General features: G+C 43.4%; 1 protein-coding gene across 5 annotated transcripts in view; it reads right to left on the bottom strand.

Annotated features, from left to right (window-relative positions):
* Positions 1 to 27,641, bottom strand: part of tenm4 (teneurin transmembrane protein 4) — an 811,512-nt gene that overhangs the window by 325,915 nt on the left and 457,956 nt on the right. For all 5 annotated transcript variants that reach the window (XM_031895585.1, XM_031895582.1, NM_001102688.1 and 2 more), the window contains 2 exon segments: positions 8,867 to 9,140; positions 188 to 457 (listed from right to left, as the gene is read on the bottom strand). In XM_031895585.1, coding sequence (XP_031751445.1) covers positions 188 to 457; positions 8,867 to 9,089 — 493 coding nt within the window. In that variant the 5' untranslated portion in view covers positions 9,090 to 9,140.

Here is a 27,641-nt window from a genome sequence, read left to right on the forward strand (position 1 = left end):
ACACTTGCTGGACACGTGACATGTTGTATATAAAATCCAGGCAAAGGCAATGAGATAGAAAACAAGCCAATGTGGCCGTTTACATCACCTGACTAATGAGATATTGGGGAGGTATATAAATCTGATATTACAGCTTTGCCACAAAGCAACTGTTTGTGCATAAAATAAGAAGACCCGGGTCACTTACCGTTTTCCGTGTTCTCGTGTTCTGTGTCTGTGAGGGTCAGGTTGGAGTTGGCCCTACTGGACAAACAGGAGCTTCGGCCTGACTTGGTGCTGCGTGCCCATAGCCTGACTGGGTGCTCTGGAGATAACACGGCGTCTGGTTCCGTGTCGGCGTCATTGTCACTGGTCATAGAATAGCCGCAATGTGGCAGCCCCAGATCGGTTCGGTATAGTGTTCCATGGGGCGGTGACACTTCCCCCAGACCCAATTCGTGCAGAGTGAAACTGCCACCTACGGAGAACACATCAGATTTTGAGAAGGATATCCACGATTCAAGTGCTCTTTTGCAATTTTGAAATTAAAATAATATTTTTTGTATAGTTTTAAAGATATAAGAGTCTTTTATCCTGATGATAATAATAGGGTCTAAGTACAGAGTGCAAGGTCAATAAAACATGTGAGATCCACCATATTGTTTGCATTTTGCTCCCTGCCCTGTAGGTACCGATATCACTGCGGAGCACAGAGACCTATGTTGGCACAGTCTGGCAGTGCTGTACCCATGGGGGGCACATAGGTCCTGCCCAATACCCAAACATGTGTCATTCAGCAGATGCAGGCTGCAACAGGGCCCTGTACTTACTGACTGGCCTATGGAAAGGGCCGACCTGCGCCTGCTCATACTGCACTCTTTCCCTTGTACCAGATATTTTATCCTGTGTGAGGTACAGAGCTCACCCAACCCCACACAGAAGTGCTCTCTGCATGGGTACTAAGGGCCACACACCTGCCCTTGCACTTCTTCCCAGCCCCATAGTGCCCTTGTGCTTCTTCCCTGCCCCATAGTACCCTTGCACTTCTTCCCAACCCCATAGTGCCCTTGCACTTCTTCCCAGCCCCATAGTGCCCTTGCACTTCTTCCCAACCCCATAGTGCCCTTGCACTTCTTCCCAGCCCCATAGTGCCCTTGCACTTCTTCCCAGCCCCATAGTGCCCTTGCGCTTCTTCCCAGCCCCATAGTGACCTTGCGCTTCTTCCCAGCCCCATAGTGCCCTTGCGCTTCTTCCCAGCCCCATAGTGCCCTTGCACTTCTTCCCAGCCCCATAGTGCCCTTGCGCTTCTTCCCAGCCCCATAGTGCCCTTGCACTTCTTCCCAGCCCCATAGTGACCTTGTGCTTCTTCCCAGCCCCATAGTGCCCTTGCACTTCTTCCCAGCCCCATAGTGCCCTTGCACTTCTTCCCAGCCCCATAGTGCCCTTGCACTTCTTCCCTGCCCCATAGTGCCCTTGCACTTCTTCCCAGCCCCATAGTGCCCTTGCGCTTCTTCCCAGCCCCATAGTGCCCTTGCACTTCTTCCCAGCCCCATAGTGCCCTTTCACTTCTTCCCTGCCCCATAGTGCCCTTGCACTTCTTCCCAGCCCCATAGTGCCCTTGCACTTCTTCCCTGCCCCATAGTGCCCTTGCACTTCTTCCCTGCCCCATAGTGCCCTTGCACTTCTTCCCAGCCCCATAGTGCCCTTGCACTTCTTCCCTGCCCCATAGTGCCCTTGCACTTCTTCCCTGCCCCATAGTGCCCTTGCACTTCTTCCCTGCCCCATAGTGCCCTTGCACTTCTTCCCTGCCCCATAGTGCCCTTGCACTTCTTCCCTGCCCCATAGTGCCCTTGCACTTCTTCCCAGCCCCATAGTGCCCTTGCACAACACTATTTGTCCATCATCCTTAAATAGAGAGAGCAGTTGTCACTTGTGCATTTCCCTCTCTTTAATACCATTTTGTTCCTTCCATGTAAAACCCTGAGATTTCGGCAGAACACGGATATAAAAACCTGCCTTTCCCACTACTTTATTAAAGCGAGACTCTTTGAGACGGGTTTAAGCGACCAGAAAGACCTAACATTCATTCCACACTTCTGAACATGAAACAACACGGCAAGTTTGGAACATCCAAGTGGCTAAATGGTTGCATGTACTTCACACCTTCCTAATTACCCAAGCAGGTTGCATTCCCTGACAGGTCTGACAGGCACAGAGACTGAAGCTTTCACAGCTCCTAACTTAGGCGGCCAACTCCGAGTACAAGGCTGCCTGTGATAATTGCACCCAGACAAGAGCTCCTTGCTTTGACAGAACCCTACGCGGCTCCGCTTCAAACACCCTATGCCAAAGTTTGAAAAGATGAATACTTGATTTACTAAGAAGTTCTAATTTGCACCCGGCTTTCCAGCCCGTGGATCGTGGCGCTCGAGGAAATCCTGAGAATCCATTCACTTTGTGTCGTTACTGCCTGTGTTTTATAATTAACCCTTGTATCTATTCCTTTTAAATAAATAAACTTAAAAAATAGATGAAATATAATCCACAGAGCAACAAAAATAAACAGAACCTGCCTGTGTGAAACGTTAGGGCCCTTATTACCCTCCTAATCTGTAAACCTGAAACTTGATGCCAAGTTTATAAATAGGAAAAAAAAGATGAGTTATTTTTGTCCAGAACAGTTTTGATTGGCTGTACTGTGCTTACTACATCTGCCAATCACAAATTAATTTACTATTTTGGCATATACAGAATGATCTAGAATGAAAAAGCTGAGCTGTGTGGTTGGTCAGGTCTTCAAAACTATTTCTCTGTATGGGCTGCCACTGAAATGACCTAGGGCCTAACAATAACATTAAAACAGTGGGTATATGGGCTGTCGGACCAAGGACCACATCAACGAGCCAATGTGGTCCCTGGGAAAATCCCTGGGAAAATGAAACCTGCCTGGTCTATACATGGGCAGATAAGCTGCCAAATTGGTCTGAAGTCCACCTTTACTTGAAGGTGACTGTTCAAATCTAATTGCTAATTGCTGGTTACTATGGGCAACATCCCTGGTGATATTTATCTCTAATCTTGGTAAACATGCTCCTTTATACTTATATACTATCTAAAAAAAAAGGATGATAATAATAATCTCACTGAAGCCAAGCTGGAGATACATTTGGCATAGAAACCAACCAGAAGATTCCATCCACGAGTAAAATAAGAAGAATAACAAGCAGTTGAAGCCTTCTATAATGTAACTATTCTTATTGGGAAGAACAAGGAACCAGAGCTGGAACTGGCCTTCCCAATAGCCTTCTGACATATACAGAATAATTAGTCTCCCTTGTTAGGCTGGCTTACAACCCATGGCCCACTCAGCACAAAATTTATCACAGTGGGGCAATAGTGACCTATTTCAGTGGAGTTAGATGATAACTTGGTGAGCTGAGGGTTAGTCTGCTCTTCCTCAGGGGTTCAGGTGTATGGGAAAACCCTCAAAGTGTTGTGCAAAATGTGTTTGGACACTAATAAACATGTTCTAACTGATTTATGACTTGATTTATGGGATACGGTGACCCAACTGTGGCAGAAGACTAAATTCATCTTGCTATATCTGTAAGTAAAGCTGGCCATACACACACCGATATAATTCTTCCAATGAGCATTTGGAGATCGGTTGTACATTTAAATGCACTGGTTGTTGACTGTGTAGAAAAAAAACCAACTACAGGTATGGGACCTGTTATCCAGAATGCTTGGGACCTGTGGTTTTCCGGATAAGGGATCTTTCCATAAGTTAGATCTCCATAACTTAAGTCTGCCAAAAAGCATTTAAATATTGAATAAACCCAATAGGCTTGCTTCCAATAAGGGGTAATTATATCTTAGTTGGGATCAAGTACAGGTACTGTTTTATTATTACAGAGAAAAGGGAATCATTTAACCATTAAATAAACCCAATAGGGCTGTTCTGCCCCAATAAGGGGTAATTATATCTTAGTTGGGATCAAGTACAGGTACTGTTTTATTATTACAGAGAAAAGGGAATCATTTAACCATTAAATAAACCCAATAGGGCTGTTCTGCCCCCAATAAGGGGTAATTATATCTTAGTTGGGATCAAGTACAGGTACTGTTTTATTATTACAGAGAAAAGGGAATCATTTAACCATTAAATAAACCCAATAGGGCTGTTCTGCCCCAATAAGGGGTAATTATATCTTAGTTGGGATCAAGTACAGGTACTGTTTTATTATTACAGAGAAAAGGGAATCATTTAACCATTAAATAAACCCAATAGGGCTGTTCTGCCCCCAATAAGGGGTAATTATATCTTAGTTGGGATCAAGTACAGGTACTGTTTTATTATTACAGAGAAAAGGGAATCATTTAACCATGAAATAAACCCAATAGGGCTGTTCTGCCCCCAATAAGGGGTAATTGTATCTTAGTTGGGATCAAGTACAGGTACTGTTTTATTATTACAGAGAAAAAGGAACTCATTTTTAAAAATTAGAATTATTTGCTTATAATGGAGTCTATGGGAGATGACCTTTCCTTATTTCTGAACTTTCCGGATAATGGGTTTCCGGATAAGGGGTCCCATACCCCAGATCTAGGGAACATAAAACGGCAAACCTATTGAAAATGAACCTGTTGTTGATATATATCTCTATAAACTGATGACCGCCATGATTTATAGAGTTAAGCTTCTGTTGCTCCATTTGTGTCAAAATACATCAGATCTCTCAATGCTCAGACTAAGTGATCTTCCCCGGCGAAGGAGCTCATACATTATGGAGAAACACACGGCTACAATTAACTGAGAATCAAATGTATTTGCAATAAACAGCATGAGACACATTGATTTTCATATCTCCTGCACAATGCGGTCTTTTAAGGTGAAGGAACTCAAGTCCAGCCAATAAGTGGAAGGCGATAAATATTGAAGACGCAATGTTCTGCTATCCCCGTGCCTTATGGCCGGCATTGCTTTGTCTCTTATTTCAACAACAGGTACCATAAAAGTAACTTTTTTTGCTGGAATAGTTATAGAACATAACATGTCTACTTTATTAATTTTAGAGAACTACTGAAGAAAGTCAGGTACAGGTAGGGGATCCCTTATCCGGAAACCCCTTATACCCCCACTACATTTTACTAGATCCCAATTAAGATATAATTACCCCTTATTGGGGGCAGAACAGCCCTATTGGGTTTATTTCATGGTTAAATGATTCCCTTTTCTCTGTAATAACAAAACAGTACCTGTACTTGATCCCAACTAAGATATAATTACCCCTTATTGGGGGCAGAACAATCCTATTGGGTTTATTTAATGGTTAAATGATTCCCTTTTCTCTGTAATAATAAAACAGTACCTGTACTTGATCCCAACTAAGATATAATTACCCCTTATTGGGGGCAGAACAGCCCTATTGGGTTTATTTCATGGTTAAATGATTCCCTTTTCTCTGTAATAATAAAACAGTACCTGTACTTGATCCCAACTAAGATATAATTACCCCTTATTGGGGGCAGAACAATCCTATTGGGTTTATTTCATGGTTAAATGATTCCCTTTTCTCTGTAATAATAAAACAGTACCTGTACTTGATCCCAACTAAGGTATAATTACCCCTTATTGGGGGCAGAACAGCCCTATTGGGTTTATTTCATGGTTAAATGATTCCCTTTTCTCTGTAATAATAAAACAGTATCTGTACTTGATCCCAACTAAGATATAATTACCCCTTATTGGGGCAGAACAGCCCTATTGGGTTTATTTCATGGTTAAATGATTCCCTTTTCTCTGTAATAATAAAACAGTATCTGTACTTGATCCCAACTAAGATATAATTACCCCTTATTGGGGCAGAACAGCCCTATTGGGTTTATTTCATGGTTAAATGATTCCCTTTTCTCTGTAATAATAAAACAGTACCTGTACTTGATCCCAACTAAGATATAATTACCCCTTATTGGGGGCAGAACAGTCCTTTTGGGTTTATTTAATGGTTAAATGATTCCCTTTTCTCTGTAATAATAAAACAGTACCTGTACTTGATCCCAACTAAGATATAATTACCCCTTATTGGGGGCAGAACAGTCCTTTTGGGTTTATTTAATGGTTAAATGATTCCCTTTTCTCTGTAATAATAAAACAGTACCTGTACTTGATCCCAACTAAGATATAATTACCCCTTATTGGAGGTAAAACAAGCCTATTGGGTTTCTTCAATATTTAAATGATTTTTTGCAGACTTAAGGTATGGAGATCCAAATTACGGAAAGATCACTTATCCAGAACCCCCCCAGATCCCAAGCATTCTGGATAACAGGTCCCATACCTGTATTATTTAGTCCTACTCAGCCTACCAAGTGAGAAAGCAGAGGCAGCAGGGAAGGCAACACTCATAATCCCTCCTTGTAATGAGAAGAGAATCAAATCATAGTATTTTCTTTCCTCTCTATATGTTTTAGTTTTACACCCGTGCCTATCATCATTATATCAGAAAGGTCTGCATGCCATTTTCTCTGTCACTTTGCCTCTACTAAAACTGGGATTTACACAGTAGCATGTGTTTGCTTGCTTAGGTCCCAGAAATGTAATTTATTAGCTCGTTGTGCTTCATTAAATATTGTAATATGTTAAATACTCACACTGTACCTTCTGGAGCACTAAAACATTATTTTGCCCAGTCCTGCGCTTAAGGGCAAATGCCCATACCTGGTGCACTCTTACCTTCCAATTTGTGCCTGTACGTTACCAAACCACTTAGACTGTAAGCTCTACGGGGCAAATGCCCATACCTAGTGCACTCTTACCTTCCAATTTGTGCCTGTATGTTACCCAACCACTTAGACTGTAAGCTCTACGGGGCAAATACCCATACCTGGTGCCTCTTACCTTCCAATTTGTGCCTGTATGTTACCCAACCACTTAGACTGTAAGCTCTACGGGGCAAATGCCCATACCTGGTGCACTCTTACCTTCCAATTTGTGCCTGTATGTTACCCAACCACTTAGACTGTAAGCTCTACGGGGCAAATACCCATACCTGGTGCACTCTTACCTTCCAATTTGTGCCTGTATGTTACCCAACCACTTAGACTGTAAGCTCTACGGGGCAAATACCCATACCTGGTGCCTCTTACCTTCCAATTTGTGCCTGTATGTTACCCAACCACTTAGACTGTAAGCTCTACGGGGCAAATGCCCATACCTGGTGCACTCTTACCTTCCAATTTGTGCCTGTATGTTACCCAACCACTTAGACTGTAAGCTCTACGGGGCAAATACCCATACCTGGTGCACTCTTACCTTCCAATTTGTGCTGTATGTTACCCAACCACTTAGATTGTAAGCTCTACGGGGCAAATACCCATACCTGGTGCCTCTTACCTTCCAATTTGTGCCTGTATTTTACCCAAACACTTAGGGGCTGATTTACTAAGACACGAATTCCAACCGAATTGGAAAAATTCCGATTGGAAAACGAACATTTTGCGACTTTTTCGTATTTTTTGCGATTTTTTCGGCGACTTTACGACTTTTTCGGAAATTATCGCGACTTTTTCGTTACCAATACGATTTGCGCGAAAAAACGCGATTTTTTCGTAGCGTTAAAATTTAAAAGGCGCAATGTTTCGCGCAAGTTTTAACGCTACGAAAAAAATCGCCAGATTTTGCGCAACTTTCGGAATGGCTACGTTTTTTCGCGCAAATCGTATTGGTAACGAAAAAAGTTGCGTCAATTTTCCGAAAAAATCGCAAAATACCGATCATTACGAAAAAAAACGCAATCGGACGCATTTGGCCCGTTCGTGGGTTAGTAAATGTGCCCCTTAGACTGTAAGCTCTACGGGGCAAATGCCCATACCTGGTGCACTCTTACCTTCCAGTTTGTGCCTGTACGTTACCCAACCACTTAGATTGTAAGCTCTACGGGGCAGGGACCTCCTTCCTACTGTGTCTCATACCACATGGCACTTATTCCCTGTGTATTTATACTTATTTATTGTATTTATTATAACACTTGTCCTCCCTGTGTGTAATTGTGTATATTGTAAGATTGTACAGCCCTGTGTACCCTTGTGGGACTTTATAAATAAAGTTATACAAACATACATACAAATAACTGCAATATATGCAGCTCACGGAATTCTGTGTGCAGGCTTTTTGGTCACAGAAGTAAGGAACACTGGGGTTTTTGAGCTTTGCTTGGCCTTTTGAGCCAAGAGGAATCCATTGGTTCCAGTGCAACAATCATAGATGCTGATGCACCAGAAAATATCATTGTGATATCTATGTTCTACATAAACCTAGCTGATGTAAACTGAAGAAATATCTACCATGGTTGATATCAGAAAGGAATGTACCTTGAGCAAAATTAGACATTTTATGAACTAGTACCAGCCATTTGCTTTCCCAACTGGAGGTGGGGGGCAAAAGAGTTTGGTACCTGGGGTACAGATAGTAGGGCTTGGAAGATTAGAAGTAGAAGGTAGGCAGTGGATGCTAGATCTTTAGTATTGCCTAAGAAGAATGAGCTTTATTTCTATTTTTGTTGGGTCTTCCATCATTATTAAGTCAGACCAGGCAAATAACGGCATCCAGTTATCCATCATAAACCAGATTTCTGGCTGTTGAGCAGAAGGACTCTGAAGTATCTTATAATTGTAAACAAATAACAAAACCAACCGTCAAGGGATCTCCACCATCAATTAGAGAAGCTTGCTAAACATCTTTTAGTGCCATGAAACCCATCAATCTTTTCACATTTTTTTAGCAGAACTCATCTGCCTTACGGAACTTATTCTGTTGTTGGTATGGGCAATGGAATTGCAGTTAAGCAAAGCTTTTAGGCAAAGGACGACAGCCATCATGACTCACCTGACCTACAAAATTCATCAATTTCCTGGTGGACCATGTCTTTCACACGGTTGCTGTAGGTTAGCCTTGAGTCTTGGTCGTACGCCTTTAGAGTCTCACTGGAGCTGTAAGATTTCTGGGGAACCTTGCTATCATCACTATCAGCCGAGGAGCTGGTGTAACGTCGCTCGGTGTCTCGGCGCCTTGTCAGAGATCGGTACGGTTTCCTTTCTTTCACATCCATGACACACTTCTATGTCTCACCATTGACGGGAATCGCAGACAGAAGCTATTTCTGGAAAAGGGGATGAGAGCAAAGGAGTTAATATCTTTTCCAGGTCTGGAAAGAGCACCTTGCTAATGGAGAAATAGTGGTAAAAAGAGCCGGAACTAGGGGTAGGCAAAAGAGGCAGCTGCCTAGGGCGCAATGATTGGGGGGCGCCAAGCAGCAGCCTCTCCTGCCTACCCCTAGTACAGTTTTTCGGCGCGCCGCATCACACACCGCGTTGCACGCCGCCCCCGCGATTGAACTGCGCATGCGCGTCAAACCAACCGGGGGGCGAGGTAGCCGACTGGGTTGCCTAGGGCGCCCGGTCGGCTCAGGCCGCCCCTGGTGGTAAATAGTGGTATCTAGAATAAAGCCTTTGAACCTATTTCAGCTACAAATCCCACCATGCCCTGGCAGCCTGAAGAAGGGAGGTCAATAGAACCTGGTGGTGCAAAGGATTGAGAAGGAATTTGCCCCAGGGACTGGTCCCATTGCCATCTTGGAGCCAGGAAGGAATTGTTTCCCCTCTGGGGCAAATTAGAGAGGCTTCAGATGGGGTTTTTTGCCTTCCTCTGGATCAACTAGTAGTTAGGCAGGTTATATATAGGCATTATGGTTGAACGTGATGGATGTGCGTCTTTTTTCAACCCAACTTACTATGTTACTATGTTACTATGTTCAGATGGGGATTTCGCCTTCCTCTGGATCAACTGGCAGTTAGGCAGGTTATATATAGGCATTATGGTTGAACGTGATGGATGTGCGTCTTTTTTCAACCCAACTTACTATGTTACTATGTTACTATGTTCAGATGGGGATTTCGCCTTCCTCTGGATCAACTGGCAGTTAGGCAGGTTATATATAGGCATTATGGTTGAACGTGATGGGACGTATGTCTTTTTTCAACCCAACTTACTATGTTACTATGTTCAGATGGGGTTTTCGCCTTCCTCTGGATCAACTGGCAGTTAGGCAGGTTATATATAGGCATTATGGTTGAACGTGATGGGACGTATGTCTTTTTTCAACCCAACTTACTTTGTTACTATGTTCAGATGGGGTTTTCGCCTTCCTCTGGATCAACTGGCAGTTAGGCAGGTTATATATAGGCATTATGGTTGAACTTGATGGGACGTATGTCTTTTTTCAACCCAACTTACTATGTTACTATGTTCAGATGGGATTTTCGCCTTCCTCTGGATCAACTAGTAGTTAGGCAGGTTATATATAGGCATTATGGTTGAACGTGATGGGACGTATGTCTTATTTCAACCCAACTTACTATGTTACAATGTTACATTTATAACAGATATGTTAGAATGAAAAAAAAATAATTTGTGTTTCATGTTTAATAAGCTGAGGACTTTTTATGTCCGTCAGTCCGTCAGTGTGTTGCTCAGGGGCCGCTCCATGGAAACATTACTGGGCTGAGGAAGCATCGAGCAACACTTTTTGTTTCTTCTGCATGCTAATGAGCCGCATATTCATATAAAGCAGGCAATTAGGCAATTAGTAAAACAAAACAGAGCCGTAAATGATTACAAGGCGAAGGTGTGACCAAACGGGAATTAGACAGCGCCCGACGAGCCACAGCGACGAGCCTGTTCTTGGTTGTTAAACGGCCGGACGCCGGAGCTTTAAATCTGAACGTACACATAATAAAACACCTTCCTCCCCAAACAGACTCGAGGAGCCGATTGACTCTCTGCTAAGTGGCCTATTTAAATAATAAACAGTAATTTCAGATATTTCACACTTCATTAAACTTGTGCAGAATTACAGCTTTTGCAGTTGATTTAGAAGATGGGATGGATGTTACCAAAGCAGCGTTACAGTATATAAACAGAATTTACCGCTGGCCTGCAGTCATATTCAAAATTAAACTCTTAATTTGTGCGTGTCACTAATCGAGGATGTCGCCACGAGCGCGGCGCTGACACAGATTAAACGCCGAAATGATAGTTTCCACGACAACAAATTTCCCAATCGATTCTGTCTCTTCGGGAAAAAAATGTAAATGGCAGGAAGAATCCTCCTCGTAAAGGGTGATGCACCTTAGTAGTACAAGTATGGGATCCCTTATCTGCAAACCTGTTATCCAGAAAGTTCCGAATTACGTAAAGGCCATCTCCCATAGACTCCATTATAATAAAATAATTCTAATTTTTAAAAATTATTTCTTTTATCTCTGTAATAATAAAACAGTACCTGTACTTGATCCCAACTAAGATATAATTACCCCTTATTGGGGCAGAACAGCCCTATTGGGTTTATTTAATGGTTAAATGATTCCCTTTTCTCTGTAATAATAAAACAGTACCTGTACTTGATCCCAACTAAGATATAATTACCCCTTATTGGGGCAGAACAGCCCTATTGGGTTTATTTAATGGTTAAATGATTCCCTTTTCTCTGTAATAATAAAACAGTACCTGTACTTGATCCCAACTAAGATATAATTACCCCTTATGGGGGCAGAACAGCCCTATTGGGTTTATTTAATGGTTAAATGATTCCCTTTTCTCTGTAATAATAAAACAGTACCTGTACTTGATCCCAACTAAGATATAATTACCCCTTATTGGGGCAGAACAGCCCTATTGGGTTTATTTAATGGTTAAATGATTCCCTTTTCTCTGTAATAATAAAACAGTACCTGTACTTGATCCCAACTAAGATATAGTTACCCCTTATTGGGGGCAGAACAGTCCTATTGGGTTTATTTAATGGTTAAATGATTCCTTTTTCTCTGTAATAATAAAACAGTACCTGTACTTGATCCCAACTAAGATATAATTACCCCTTATTGGGGCAGAACAGTCCTATTGGGTTTATTTAATGATTAAATGATTCCCTTTTCTCTGTAATAATAAAACAGTACCTGTACTTGATCCCAACTAAGATATAATTACCCCTTATTGGGGGCAGAACAGCCCTATTGGGTTTATTTCATGGTTAAATGATTCCCTTTTCTCTGTAATAATAAAACAGTACCTGTACTTGAATTATTTTTTAGTAGACTTAAGGCATGGAGATCAAAATTATTCATTTACTTACTGCCCCCCCCCCGCCCGGTGTGCAAAGTGCAATTTCTGACCCAATTGCCTTTTTTAACCAAAGTGCTGCATCTATTGGACGCAATTGTTAAAGTGCAACTGCATCAATTTTGATGCATCGGCTGCAACTGCATTAGATGCAACTTCCCCGGTGACCACAGTGACGCAGGAATTATGGGAAAACTCGCTGCTCTAGGGGTTAAAAACATGGCTTATGTAATTGCACTTAACACAATGAAGGGCAGTATAAGTTACTGGTTCCTTACATACTGGGAACCCCTCCAAATTCAGAGGTGGGGGGGGGGGCTAGCTTTAGGGTCCCCCTGTGTCAAAAGGTGCAACTGCCCAGAATTTGGAATATAAGGACCAAGTGGTGCCGAGTACAACTATACAGAAGTGTAAGGAGCTCCACCATGGAGACGTAGAGTGCAGTTAGAACCCCTTTAGGCATCAAAGGGTCAGTTTTAGAGATAGGATTAATGTTTAGCCCAAAGTGAAACCAGCACCATATATTATTCATAATCAAAATTAGGGTTTATTCCATTTATCCAATATGTCTCCTTTAACCTATGCCTATACCTTTATACATTTAATTGTTTCTCCTTTGTAAATGGACTGCATCAGTCCTGCAGAACCAAGCCCCGAAGATCGTTAGCGGAGTAGCCCAGGAATCTCATCTAACTCCTGAGTTTAAAAACAAATAGTATTTTTGCACCATAGGACCCATAGTATCCAAAAAACAAAATCGATCTTGATGATTTGCCCTTAAATGTATGGTTTTCCCTGTGTAAGCAGTGAGCAGCCAGTCGTGCCGCTAAAGCCAGATATAGCGCTCCGGCTCACTGCAATCACTGCCCAAATATGCTGATCAATATTTATTCTTCTCTAATGGCTGCGAGAAAGAGAATACGGCTTGGAGTCTGCAACAATAATACATTCTAATAGCTTGCTTGGCTGGTAAAGTTCATGTTACGCTGACAGAGGGGAGGCTGGGAACATGGGGCCTGTGCCTAAATGGAATGTTCCTTTGGGTAAGTGAGTAGTTAATGCAGCTCTAAACTTGCTATTATATGGTACATTTAATCGTGTATAGATATACACATGTACACATACAAAATAATAAATAATGCAAAAAATATAAGTAGGGTGTGCTTAAACATGGCCTCCCATCCCAGGGCCCAACTGGCCTGCAAAATGGGTAAATGATAGATAGGTAGATAGATAGATAGATAGATAGATAGATAGATATGATAGATGGATGATAAATAGATACAAATTATAGATAGAAAACTAGATAGATAATGAGATAATAGATAGCTAATGATGGATACATACACAGATAAAAGATACATAGACATAAATGGTAGATAGATAATAGATAGATAGCTAAAAGATAGATGATAGATAGATAGATACATGATAGACAGATAGATACATAGATAGATAGATAGATCAATAGATAGATAGATCGATAGATAGATAAGTGGTAGACAGACAGACAGATAGATAGATAGATAGATAAATGGTAGACAGATGATAGATAGATAGATGATAGATAGATAGATAGATAGATAGATAGATAGATAGATGATAGATAGATAGATAGATAGATAGATAGATAGATAGGATAGATAGGATAGATAGATAGATAGATAATAGATAGATAGATAGATGATAGATAGATAGATAGATAGATAGATAGATAGATAGATAGATAGATAATAGCTGGCTAACTAAAAGATAGATACATAGATAGATAATTGATAGCTAGCTAGCTAAATTATTAGATAGACAGGTAGATAGACAGGCAGACAGATAGATAGATAGATATACATAGATAGATGATATATGATAATAGCTGGCTAACTAAAAATAGATACATAGACAGATAGATAGATAGATAGATAGATAGATAGATAGATAGATAGATACAGTAGATAGATAGATAGATAGATAGATAGATAGATAGATAGATAGATAGAGAGAGAGATAGATAGATAGACAGACAGATGATAGATAGATAGATAGATAGATAGATAAGAGCTGGCTAACTAAAAAATAGATATATAGTCAGATAATTAATAGCTAGCTAAATGATTAGACAGACAGACAGATACAGTAGATAAATAGATAGACAGATAGAGAGACAGATAGATAGATAGATGATAGATTGATAGATAGATAGATGATAGATAGATGATAGATAGATAGATAGATGCTAGCACATTATGGAATGATGCGGAAGGAATAGGCACAATACAATAGAACACTGCAGCTTTCTATGTTTTCCAGGGCAGTCGCTGCCCATCTGTCCATTGCAGTTTCTGGCTCAGTACCACAAGGAACATTCTTGCCCCTCTCTATAATGACACCCCTGAACATTGGGCCCCAGACACGGCAGTGTATAATTCATGGGAAGTCCTTCCGCTGCTGCGCGGCACACTCGGGAGCCCGGGGAGGCCGCTCTGTGGTGCGATTATTATGGGAGCAGATGGCCGAGCGCCGCCATTAATACGGAGCCGTGTTTATGTTCCGCCCGTGACGCGCCTCCTGATGTACAGCAATGGCGGCTGCAATATCTGGGCAAAACATAATCATCACTGCGCTTTTATGTTTCTCCGTGCAGCCATTTCTAATAGATCCTAAAGCAGCCATCATTCTGCGTTTGGCAATGCTAGAAACCCCGGCCCATCTGTATATAGCCAGCGCCGGCCTCACACAGAAACAACCGGAATCATTCGCTGAGAAATGAGCTCTGTCGGGTACTGAGCAAAGGAGCTGCCATGTCAAGTCATTGTTAAAGGAAAACTAAACCCCCAGAATGAATACGTAACCAACAGACAGTTTATATTATGTTAAGTGGCCTATTAAAGAATCTCCCCAAACTGGAATATATATATCAGTAAATATTGCCCTTTTATATCCTTTCCCTTGAGCCGCCATTTAGTGATGGGCTGTGTGCTCCCTTAGAGATCAGCTGACAGGAAGTGATGCAGCTCTAACTGTAACAGGAAGTAGTGTGGGAGCAAAAGGCAGAACTCTGCCCATTCATTGGCTGATGGGGCCTAGCATGTATGTGTTCCTTGGCTTGTTTGTGTGCACTGTGACTCCTATGATCCCAGGGGGCGGCCCTTAGTACTTAAAATGGCAGTTTCCTATTTAGGATTACCCAATGGCACATACTGCTAAAGTATATTTATATGAAAATGGTTTATTTAGATGAAGCAGGGTTTTACATATGAGCTGTTTATACAATATATTATTATAGAGACCTACATTGTTTGGGGGTAAGTCCGTGCCCTTCCAGCAATCATAAGCACATCCAGCCAGAGGCAATATCTTATGGTGTTGGCACCATTTTACAAAGCCACACAGTAAACAGTTGGACACGCTGTAAGGCAACTGATTTCATGTGCGTTACAGGGGTCAGGGAACCTAGCAACAAGATCACATTTTACACAGACCCATCACTCAGTGTGTTGAAAGGGGTTGGCAAGTCCCACCCTGAGCTGCACATATTGGGCTTGGCAGCTGGAAATTGGTAACTATATGGCAACATTATCTCATGATACATGGAAAGAATGAAAAAAAAAATCTTTGGGGGTGCCAAATAAGGGCTGTGATTGGCTATTTGGTAGCCCCATGTGACTGCTGGCCTGCAGGAGGCTCTGCTTGGGGTAAAACTGTGTGTCTGGGCTTCCAAAACTTGTCTCCAAGCCAGAAATGTAAAAATGGCGCCTACTTTGGGGCCACTGGGAGCAAATTTTTGGTGGTGAGTTGACAACTTTGGAATCCACAGATTGCCAGTCTGGGGCTGATAATGATACCCACATTGCCTGTTTCTTATTGAAGAGAATACAAGGGTCCATGGAAGACGTTTGCTATTAAAAATCCGAAAGGAATGTGCCTAAGGCAGGGACCCCCAACCTTTCTTATTAGTGAGCCACAGTCAAATGCAAAAAGACTTGGGGAGCAACACAAGCACCATAAAAGTTCATGGAGGTGCCAAATAAGGGCTGTGATTGGCTATTAGGGGCCTCTATGCACCCTATCAGCTTACATGGGCTTTATTTGGTAGGAAATCTTGTTTTTATTCAACCAAAACTTGCCCCCAAGTCAGGAATTCAAAAATAACTCCCTGGTTTGGGGGCACTGAGAGCAACACCCAAGGGGTTGGGGAGCAACATGTTACCCTGAGCCACTGGTTGGGGATCACTGGCCTAAGGGATAGTTCTTATCAACCCTCCCCTGGGCAGATCTCCAGAGACCATATTAATGAAGCCCATACATGAGGCAAAAGCCTTGGCTATAGGTCGGCTCATCCGGGCAGGTGTGAAAATTTTTCCCGGGCACCTTCGTTAATGCTGAATCGTCCAATAGGGGTAGAATTTAATGGCCGACCTAATGTCCTTTATTTCCTATCTACAGCATGGTTTGTGCAGCCTCTTGTATCCTGTGGTCTTCACAACTTGCAACTGGGGGAAGAAGTACAGGAGCACTTGGGGGTGCAAGAGCAAACCCCCTAAAAATACCTTTACCTCCAGGTGGTAAATACAAGATGCCATTGTGGACACCTCTGAATAACTGCCTACATGCTTCCCTCTACCTCAGTGTTTTTCAACCGCTGTTCCGCGGCACACTAGTATGCCGCGAGATGTTGACTGGTGTGCCGTAGGCAGGGCCGCAATTTTTACTTTCAAAGGGGGCCCGGCTATGCTACAGTTTTTCTTAGTAGCTCGGGCCCCCTTTAATAAAATCCAGGCCCTGTCATTGGTTGCGCCCCGTGTGTACGGGTGACGTCAGTACGCACGGGGCGCAACGTTATAAAAGGGCCTGTGTGCGGTCGCGTGTAGGCAGAAGTGCAGAGGTGGCGCGCCTGAGGGATACGAAGATGCTGCTGAAGCCACCGGAGAAGCCGCCGAAGAGCAGAAGTAAAATGCTGCTGGGCACCAATGTATTAGGGGGGGCCACGGGGCACACTGACTTATGGGGGCACTGCTGCTGGGCACCAATGTGCTAGGGGGGCTGGCTCTTGGCACCAATGTACTGGGGGGCACTGCTGCTGGGCACCAATGTACTAGGGGGGCTGGCTCTTGGCACCAATGTACTGTGGGGCACTGCTGCTGGGCACCAATGTACTAGGGGGGCACTGCTCTTGGCACCAATGTACTAGGGGGGCACTGCTGCTGGGCACCAATGTACTAGGGGGGCACTGCTGCTGGGCACCAATGTACTAGGGGGCACTGCTGCTGGGCACCAATGTACAAGGGGGGCACTGCTCTTGGCACCAATGTACTAGGGGGCACTGCTACTGGGCACCAATGTACTAGGGGGGCACTGCTCTTGGGACCAATGTACTAGGGGGGCACTGCTGCTGGGCACAGAGTTAAATTTTTTAACATTTTCTAATGGTGGTGTGCCTCGTGATTTTTTTCATGAAACAAGTGTGCCTTTGCCCAAAAAAGGTTGAAAAACACTGCTCTACCTACACCTCATGAATACAGTGCTGCTGAACTCAGGCAATGTTGTATTCAGGGAGGGGTTGCCACTCTGAAATGGAGCACAGAGGCCTCCAGCTATTCCATATACAAGGAAGGCAACACGCAAGTCCCAAAGAAAGGGCACATTGCACATTGCCTCCCTAATAATAAATGACCAGTCGCATAGAAACTGTAAAATCAGTCAAAACTGAAGAACATTTCTCCCATTTATAAAACTGTTTGTTTTATGAGTTTACTGTAGAGCTGCCTGATTGCTTTATTGCAATTTCCACCCATTTATAAAAACCTTTTTCATTATTTACAGCTAAACGTTGGATGGAATAGACTTGGGTACATCCATTAGTTTAGAGCTTAATACATTAAACCAATGGGATTATGAAAAGCGTATTTATCCGTCGGTACATTTGCTTCTAAAAATCCCATAGGAATGAACAGAAGGTGGGTACGTTTTTATGTGTTACGCTCTAAACTCACATTTTCCCCCCATTTATCCGCTATAAAAGGAAAGGGGCTTCAGTAATGTGCACATTATTTGTAATGAGTGAATTGTTTCGACACAAAATTTTCGCGTCAAAAAAGATTCCAAAAGACGTTTAATAAAGGGGCGGTCGTGTCAAAAATGACTCCAAAAGACGTCTTATAAAGGGGCGGTCGCGTCAAAAATGACTCCAAAAGACGTCTAATAAAGGGGCGGTCACGTCAAAAAAGATTCCAAAAGACGTTTAATAAAGGGGCAGTCGTGTCAAAAATGACTCCAAAAGACGTCTAATAAAGGGGCGGTCGCGTCAAAAATGACTCCAAAAGACGTCTAATAAAGGGGCGGTCACATAAAAAATGACTCCAATAGACGTCTAATAAAGGGGCGGTCACGTCAAAAAAGATTCCAAAAGACGTCTAAATAAAGGTGCGGTCACGTAAAAAATGACTCCAAAAGACGTCTAATAAAGGGGCGGTCGCATCAAAAATGACTCCAATAGACGTCTAATAAAGGGGCAGCCGCGTCAAAAAGGATTCCAAAAAATGTCTAATAAAGGGGCGGTCACATAAAAAAAGACTCCAATAAAGGGGCGGTCACGTCAAAAAGGACTCTAAAAGATGTCTAATAAAGGGGCGGTCACGTTAAAAAAGATGTCAAAAGACGTCTAAAAAAGGGGCGGTCGCGTCAAAAAAGACTCCAAAAGGTGTCTAATAAAGGGGAGGTTGCGTCAAAAAAGACTCCAAAAGCTGTATAATAAAAGGGCGGTCACATCAACAAAGACTCCAAAAGACGTCTAATAAAGGGGCAGTCGCGTCAAAAATGACTCCAAAAGGCGTCTAATAAAGGGGCTGTCGCGTCAAAAATGACTCCAAAAGGCATCTAATAAAGGGGCGGTCAAATCAAAAAGGATTCCAAAAGACGTTTAATAAAGGGGTGGTCGCGTCAAAAATGACTCCAAAAGGCGTCTAATAAAGGGGCCGTCACGTCAAAAATGACTCCAAAAGGCGTCTAATAAAGGGGCGGCCACGTCAAAAATGACTCCAAAAGATGTCTAATAAAGCGGCGGTCACGTCAAAAATGACTCCAAAAGGCGTCTAATAAAGGGGCGGTCGTGTAAAAAAAGACTCCAAAAGACGTCTAAAAAAGGGGCGGTCACGTCAAAAATGACTCCAAAAGGCGTCTAATAAAGGGGTAGTTGTGTCAAAAAAGACTCCAAAAATGTCTAATAAAGGGGCAGTCACGTCAACAAAGATTCCAAAAGATGTCTAATAAAGGGGCGGTCACATCCAAAAAAACTCCAAAATATGTCTAATAAAGGGGCAGTCACATCCAAAAAGACTCCAAAAGACGTCTAATAAAGGGGAGGTCACATCAACAAAGACTCCAAAAGACGTCTAATAAAGGGGCGGTCACAACAACAAAGACTCCAAAAGACATCTAATAAAGGGGCAGTCACATCAACAAAGACTCCAAAAGACGTCTAATAAAGGGGCGGTCACATCAACAAAGACTCCAAAAGACGTCTAATAAAGGGGCGGTCACATCAACAAAGACTCCAAAAGACATCTAATAAAGGGGTGGTCACATCAACAAAGACTCCAAAAGACGTCTAATAAAGGGGTAGTTGCGTCAAAAAAGACTCCAAAAGACGTCTAATAAAGGGGCGGTCACATCCAAAAAGACTCCAAAAGATGTCTAATAAAGGGGCGGTCACATCCAAAAAGACTCCAAAAGATGTCTAATAAAGGGGGCGGTCACATCCAAAAAGACTCCAAAAGACGTCTAATAAAGGAGCAGTCGCGTCAAAAAAGACGTCTAAAAAAGGGGCAGTCGCATCAAAAAAGACTCCAAAAAAAGTCTAATAAAGGGGCGGTCACATCCAAAAAGACTCCAAAAGACGTCTAATAAAGGGGGCGGTCACATCCAAAAAGACTCCAAAAGACGTATAATAAAGGGCACGGTTTCGCGGTACATACATTTCTCTAATTTCCTGCCATTTCGCTAACTTTTTTGCACTTTTCACAGCGCACCCATCACTATTCCATACCAATAACAATAATGATGGTGCAATACCCACTGACAGTTTATTAATTGCCAATTACCCTTTATAAATAGGGCCCTGGGTGTTTATTCTGAATTTGTTGTTTGTGTAAGAAAGCCCCACACCAACGGCGTTTGTTGTGCCCGATTAGTAGAGAATTGATAATGAGCCGAGGGGATACGCGGCGGCCGGTTGGCTGGGAACTTCAGTTGAGACAATGGCTACAATGAGAACATTTAAACTCCATTTAATTTCCCCAGTGGCATCATTAGATCCGTATCTAGTGGACAAGGGTGTTTTTCTGTTGGTCAGTGCGCTCTAGCCGAGCCAATAGACTGACCTGGCGGCTGCGCGGGGCTGTCTATGTTCAGGCGTGAAGTCTCATTAAACATAGATAAAACTTTAGCAACGTGGTTTTTTTTCTCTTCGACAACTGCCCAACCGCAGGGTTGTCAGGCTCTTGGCTTTTCAGAAAGTGCTGGTATTTATAACTGGGAATGCATTGGGGGGGATAACGGGGGGCAGGGGTTCACGAGAATTTGACTGCTTTGAGCCGTTTGACGCCTCCTAAGTCTTCTAATTCTATTCTGCCGATTAATTACCGTTTTTATATGCTGAAATCCAGCTGCAAAACAGTTCTTCTCTTTCTGCATCATTTGAAATCCTGGCAGGGGAGGAGGGACTAAAACACTGATGTTACAAATTGTAACAACTTCCCCACAGCTTACAGACAGCATGCAGGAACTACATGACCCACAATGCATTGCACTGGGATGTTCCTTTCCTTATTGACATCACGTGTGCAGCAGAGAATTGTGGGATTGGGAGGAGGCAGGCTGAAGGCAGGTGACTAATGTTACACTTTATTTGAATTTCATATTTGAGTTTGCTCATAGCATGTGCAGAGAGATACCATAAAAATATGGCACATAGGGATTCCCCTGTACTAAGCACAATTCAGCAGGAACAGCCCCCTAAGTTTGCTCATAGCCTGTACAGAGAGATACCATAAAACTATGGCACATAGGGATTCCCCTGTACTAAGCACAATTCAGCAGGAACAGCCCCCTAAGTTTGCGCATAGCCTGTACAGAGAGATCCCATAAACCTATGGCACGTAGGGATTCCCCTGTACTAAGCACAATTCAGCAGGAACAGCCCCCTAAGTTTGCTCATAGCCTGTACAGAGAGATACCATAAAACTATGGCACATAGGGATCCCCCTGTACTAAGCACAATTCAGCAGGAACAGCCCCCTAAGTTTGCTCATAGCCTGTACAGAGAGATACCATAAAACTATGGCACATAGGGATCCCCCTGTACTAAGCACAATTCAGCAGGAACAGCCCCCTAAGTTTGCTCATAGCCTGTACAGAGAGATACCATAAAATTCCATGTTGATCAGTCCCTTCAACTACAACTCCCAGTCAGTTTCACGTAATGGAATTCTGGGTGCTATCTATCTCGGCCTTAGGGCATGTGGGTGCACAGCCCTCAATTATCCATGGAAACAAATCAGAAAAACAATATAAATGTATCAGGGATCTTGATATTTTATATCAGATTTTAACATTCGGCCTCGGATATATTCCGCTCTGTTGGGTTTCGGCACCTCTCTCTTCGTGACCCCGAGGCTATTAATGGCGCAAGCGAGTGTTCTCCTTTAAAGCAATAAAGTGCGGCCGGCCCCCGGCAGAGAATATTACCCTGCCTGCCACCTGGAGTTCCAACTGGCAGTTTCTCGTGCCGCGCCTGTTAGCCAACCTGTGCCAATGCCACAAAAATAAATAAAAAAATTGCGGCTTTGGTCGCCCCATAGAAATTCGGTTATTTTTCCCTCACGCGGAGCCTTTGTCTATAACAATAAACGGAAGATTTATGATTGAGCGCTGCCTCTTTGTGCCGTCGCGAGGGGACTTTCTTTTCTAAATGAAAAATGTCAGGTGTTTCTGCGGCTTTCGGGCCCTGCGGAAAAAAAAAAGGTACCCCGGGTGATTTCTTCTTTATCTCGGCGAGCGTCTTTGTCACCTCGGGTTATTATTAAAAATGGTCTGCGAGTTCAAGCGAAAATCCATACGGCCGACTCACGACGACAAGGAAGGAAAAAAAACAAGAGCTTCTGACCTATATTTTGAATTGGAAAATGAAGCGACTTTATTAGAACCCTGCAGCTCTAGCTGAACTACAACTGTAAAGACCTGGGAGTTGTGCTTCCCCCCAAAGGGATATTGGCTGGGCAGCCTTGATATAAGGTGATGTTTACTCAACAGACACCCAGGTCCCCACACCCCCTCAGGGGCCCCCGACTGCCCACTCACCCAACACCACCCCTCCCCCCTTGTGCATCTAGGTTGGCAGGGCCCACTGGGTCTTTTACCGGTGTCCTGATGGCCCAGTCCAACCCTGACAGGCACACTGTGCCAAGTGCAATTTTCGGACATAAATTGCCATGTTTATTACCCATAATGCAGGATTCTTTTGGTGCAAGTGTGGTGCCCTTATCGGCACAGCCTGCTGGTGGTACCTTGGAACAGGCACTACTGTATGTTCAGGGCAGAGTTAGCTACAGGGCACCCTATCGTCAATAGAAGGAGCACATGTAACACTTGTTTGGCTAGGATATGGTTAAACCAGGCTAGTAGTTATATGGAGAGCATGTGTTACATGCGACTCCCTTTCTTAGGATGGGCCTTCGCTTAGGTGGAAGAGACCTGACCGGATATGAGCGTGTAGTTGAACTACAACTTGCTGAGGCTGTGTGATGCAGTTGATATAAATGGACGCCAGAAAGGTTCTTATGGTGAACTATAATACAGATTTATTGGTCCAAGACGTTGTGCAGGGTTATCATACTCACAGACAGGCAGAGGGAGATGGTACAAAATGCTCTTTTGTAGAAGAGAGGGTATGCACCGTTTTATCCCAACTCTTGGTAGAGTCTGGGCAGGGAAACACACCTTTCAACCAGTACCCCTTGGGAGGTAGTCCAAGTAGTAGGAACTCCTTCAGGTTGATAACCTCTAGTATATGAGTCCTCCGGGTGAGTAGGATCAGGGGTTTTCCTGCCTGTCACTCTCTCTACTCCGTGACCCTGCAATGAGGCAACATTGCCGGATAGGAGAAATACTCCTGGATCTAATCACTCCTTTGGTGGGGCTAATGGCTGCCCTTTCTAGCTAGAGCTGACTATGCTCACTTTCCTAGAAAGTGCTATTAAACAATCTGCTGTGCTTGCTTATGCTCGTTCACAGGGCCCTGTCCCCGACTTCTCGAGATGATATTGTGGTCTTTGGACTAAGATGGCTTTACTGGGGCCTGTTGCTGCACCCAGGCTCAGAGGGGGCTGTGCTTAGGGAGCAGACCGGCAGCCAAAGAGGTAGCCACTTCTCCTTGCTAGACACTATATCAGTCTGCAGGGGGCGTAAACAACCTGACTAAACCTATAAGGGATAGCATTATAACTGTAACTTGAGTACAGAGGGCTTTGCCCAATAACAGTAAAGGTGTGAAGAGGTAGCTTATATAGCCATAGGGAGCTTAACCCTATGAGTCCCTACACACCTTATTAATAAGAAGAGACAGGATGGATGCAATGACCCTCACTGTAACAAGTAGGGTTGCCACCTGTTAGCAACAATAATACTGGCTGGGATGGAGGCGGGGTTCAGGGGGCATGCCCAAGATGTTAGGGGTGGGGTTATAAGGCAAATGGGGTCGTTGCATCACCAGCCGGATTGTAGAAGACTTTCATGAGTAGGGCAGGCACTGGTGGGTATAGAGAGGGATCTGGGAGAGGGGATTGGGGGTGTATGGGGGGCATGACCAGGGCAGACAACTGGTTAATACAAATTTACTGGAAAGTATATTTGTAATTAGTGATAAGCTCATTTTTATGTCAGGATTTCCAGCAAATTTCCACATTTCGCCATTGGCAAATTGTTTTGCGAAACCTCCGTGAAAATTTGCCGCAGAAAAATTTGTTGCACGTCAAAATTGGGCGCAATTACCCCTTATTGGGGGCAGAACAGGCCCTATTGGGTTTATTTAATGGTTAAATGATTCCCTTTTCTCTGTAATAATAAAACAGTACCTGTACTTGATCCCAACTAAGATATAATTACCCCTTATTGGGGCAGAACAGCTCTATTGGGTTTATTTAATGGTTAAATGATTCCCTTTTCTCTGTAATAATAAAACAGTACCTGTACTTGATCCCAACTAAGATATAATTACCCCTTATTGGGGGCAGAACAGCCCTATTGGGTTTATTTAATGGTTAAATGATTCCCTTTTCTCTGTAATAATAAAACAGTACCTGTACTTGATCCCAACTAAGATATAATTACCCCTTATTGGGGCAGAACAGCTCTATTGGGTTTATTTAATGGTTAAATGATTCCCTTTTCTCTGTAATAATAAAACAGTACCTGTACTTGATCCCAACTAAGATATAATTACCCCTTATTGGGGCAGAACAGCCCTATTGGGTTTATTTAATGGTTAAATGATTCCCTTTTCTCTGTAATAATAAAACAGTACCTGTACTTGATCCCAACTAAGATATAATTAATCCTTACTGGAGCCTAAACAATCCTGTTGAGTTTAATTACTGTTTAAATAAGGTAGACTTAAGGTATGGAGATCCAAATTACGGAAAGATCCCTTATCCGGAAAACCCCAGGTCCCAAGCATTCTGGATAACAGGTCCCATACCTGTACCCCCTTTGATAAGTTCTGCCTGGATACAGCACAACCCTGGCTCTGGATTGGCTAAGTAAAGGGGGGCACTTGGGTGGGTTCGTATTTACTGTACTGTGGGGGAATGGTGTCAGGGTTATGGGGAATGCGGGCTGGCTGTAGTGCTTTAGTGTAATGGAAGGGCAGCTACTTCTCTGCTTATCTCCCATTTCCCCTACTATAACTTTATATACTGGTTATATATCCATGTCCCTGAGTATTTAGAGTGCTAGCTGTATGTATTTATCATAGTCACACAGAAAGGGATGTGCGCAGCGCGGGGCGTAGGCTCGCTCCATGGCTCCATTCATCAATGTTCAGGAAGGCAACCAAGTCAGGAGCCGGCTCATTAGCAGCCTGGGAGCGAGGGGATCAGCCTTATCCTGGGATCCGCAAGATCAGAGGTGAACCCACGTGATATATGGGAGGCCAAATGACCCACTGATAGTTCTCCATGTGCCATTAACCAAAAAACAGAATATACACACGCAACATATGCTGAAACGTGTGCCCAGAACATTCCTTCTCTGTATATTTGTATTTATACATATGGGTAGGGGGTGCCATAGTGTTTCCCTTAGACAGTACAGTATGGGGGTACAGCTTATTGTCCAAAAATTACCCAGATGTTGATTGGACAGATTTGATTGTTCGTCGGAACTGGTACCGCGTCGGCACATTGATGTGGTCATCACTCCAACTTTTCCTATTCCCTCCATTGCAATGGAGCGTTTGGCCCTCATTTGCCAAGGTGGGCATATCGGGGGCAAGGATTTGCCTCCCGTTTTGGAAACTAACACCAATTCGGCCATATCCGGGATTCTGTGCATCCCTAGTCTAAAGGCTTTCATGTGGGCCTATAGCATCTCTGTCCGACACTGGGCCTACTGCCTACATGCACATCCAACATGGCTCCCTTGCATTTCCTGGTGCTCCACCCTTGCATGTCCTTAAAGGGGACCTGTCACCCAGGTATAAATGCTCCATAATAAAAGTCCTTTTCAAATTAAACATGAAATCCAAATTCCTTTTTTTTATTAATACACCCATACCCATTATAAAGGCATTTAAAAATCCCAGCCGTCAATCATGTATTGCCTGCCCCGCCCCTATGCCTTAGACATAAGAGGCGGGGCAGACCATTACATTCATTTTCCATTCAGCACTCACTTTCCCCCTTCTTCCCATCTAACTGTGTAGCCAGTGCACGGGATTATGTATTACGTTCCCCATTGTGGCACATATATAAGATTTTGCCTTAATAACAATCACAAAATGGCGGCTGCCTGCTTGCTGCAATTGTGAATTCCGATGCTGAAGAACATAAGATTTATATAATTTATAAAGTGTAAGTGAAGTTTATTTTGCTTGACAAACACAACAGAAAGGAATATGGAATTATTTATCAGGGTGACAGGTCCCCTTTAATAATATCCCCGCTAGGGGGGTTCCAGGAAGTGCATTAATAAACCCATTAACATCCTTTTAAGCAGGAACAGCAGCTAAAGACCCAGTAACAGATCATTATCATTCTAATAACACAAATGAGAGTACTAAGTACACAGTACTAAGGTATATTTACTATTTTTTTTTATTTTTCCCATCATTCAGCCGTGACTGGCAGCAGTTTGTACAGTAAGTGGATGGTGGGCGTCGCTTAATGGCAGTGGGAATCTCTGCAGTTGGTCGGACAGCTCCATGGGCCGCGCTTAGCCCCCTGCAATCAAACAGCAGGTCACGCGGCACAATGTCTTTTATGACACATTAAAGCAGCAAATGGCTAATACTGACAGTAATAAATGCCTTTGTCTCCCCGCAGTAACTGGGTCTTTATTACAATGTGGGGTTAATGGGTGTCAACTGCAGTCACTTTGCTACTAAGGGACCAAACGGATTCTGGAAGAGAACTATTGTCTAATATTAAAGGCAAAGAGACAGACTGCTGAGATTCTAGCTATCTGTATAACAGAGCATTCTGTCACAGTGGCACAGATCCTATCTGATCCCCCCCATTGTAAGCAGCAGTCCTGCCCTGCTTTATGGCTGAGATTCTAGCTATCTGGCAGCAGTATAACAGAGCATTCTGTCACAGTGGCACAGATCCTATCTGATCCCCCCCATTGTAAGCAGCAGTCCTGCCCTGCTTTATGGCTGAGATTCTAGCTATCTGTATAACAGAGCATTCTGTCACAGTGGCACAGATCCTATCTGATCCCCCCCATTGTAAGCAGCAGTCCTGCCCTGCTTTATGGCTGAGATTCTAGCTATCTGTATAACAGAGCATTCTGTCACAGTGGCACAGATCCTATCTGATCCCCCCCCATTGTAAGCAGCAGTCCTGCCCTGCTTTATGGCTGAGATTCTAGCTATCTGTATAACAGAGCATTCTGTCACAGTGGCACAGATCCTATCTGAAAAGCAGCAGTCCTGCCCTGTGAGATTCTAGCTATCTGTATAACAGAGCATTCTGGTGGCACAGCCTCTGATCCCCCATTCAGCAGTCCTGCCCTGGAGATTCTATGGACCCACCGGGCAGCCCTGCCCGGGCCTGTCCCGTCACTCGCAGAGAGTGTCACCTCGCAGCTCCGAGGAGAAAATGAATATTGGGATGAGGCGCTGTCGGCCGCTGCCAGAAATAATACACTGAGAAAATAAAATCTATGCAGGTAGGAGGGAAAAAACACCATTTGCATCTTGAGATTGTGCATCTGCGAC

Source organism: Xenopus tropicalis, chromosome 2, assembly GCF_000004195.4.
Source record: "Xenopus tropicalis strain Nigerian chromosome 2, UCB_Xtro_10.0, whole genome shotgun sequence".
Lineage (NCBI taxonomy): Eukaryota > Metazoa > Chordata > Amphibia > Anura > Pipidae > Xenopus > Xenopus tropicalis.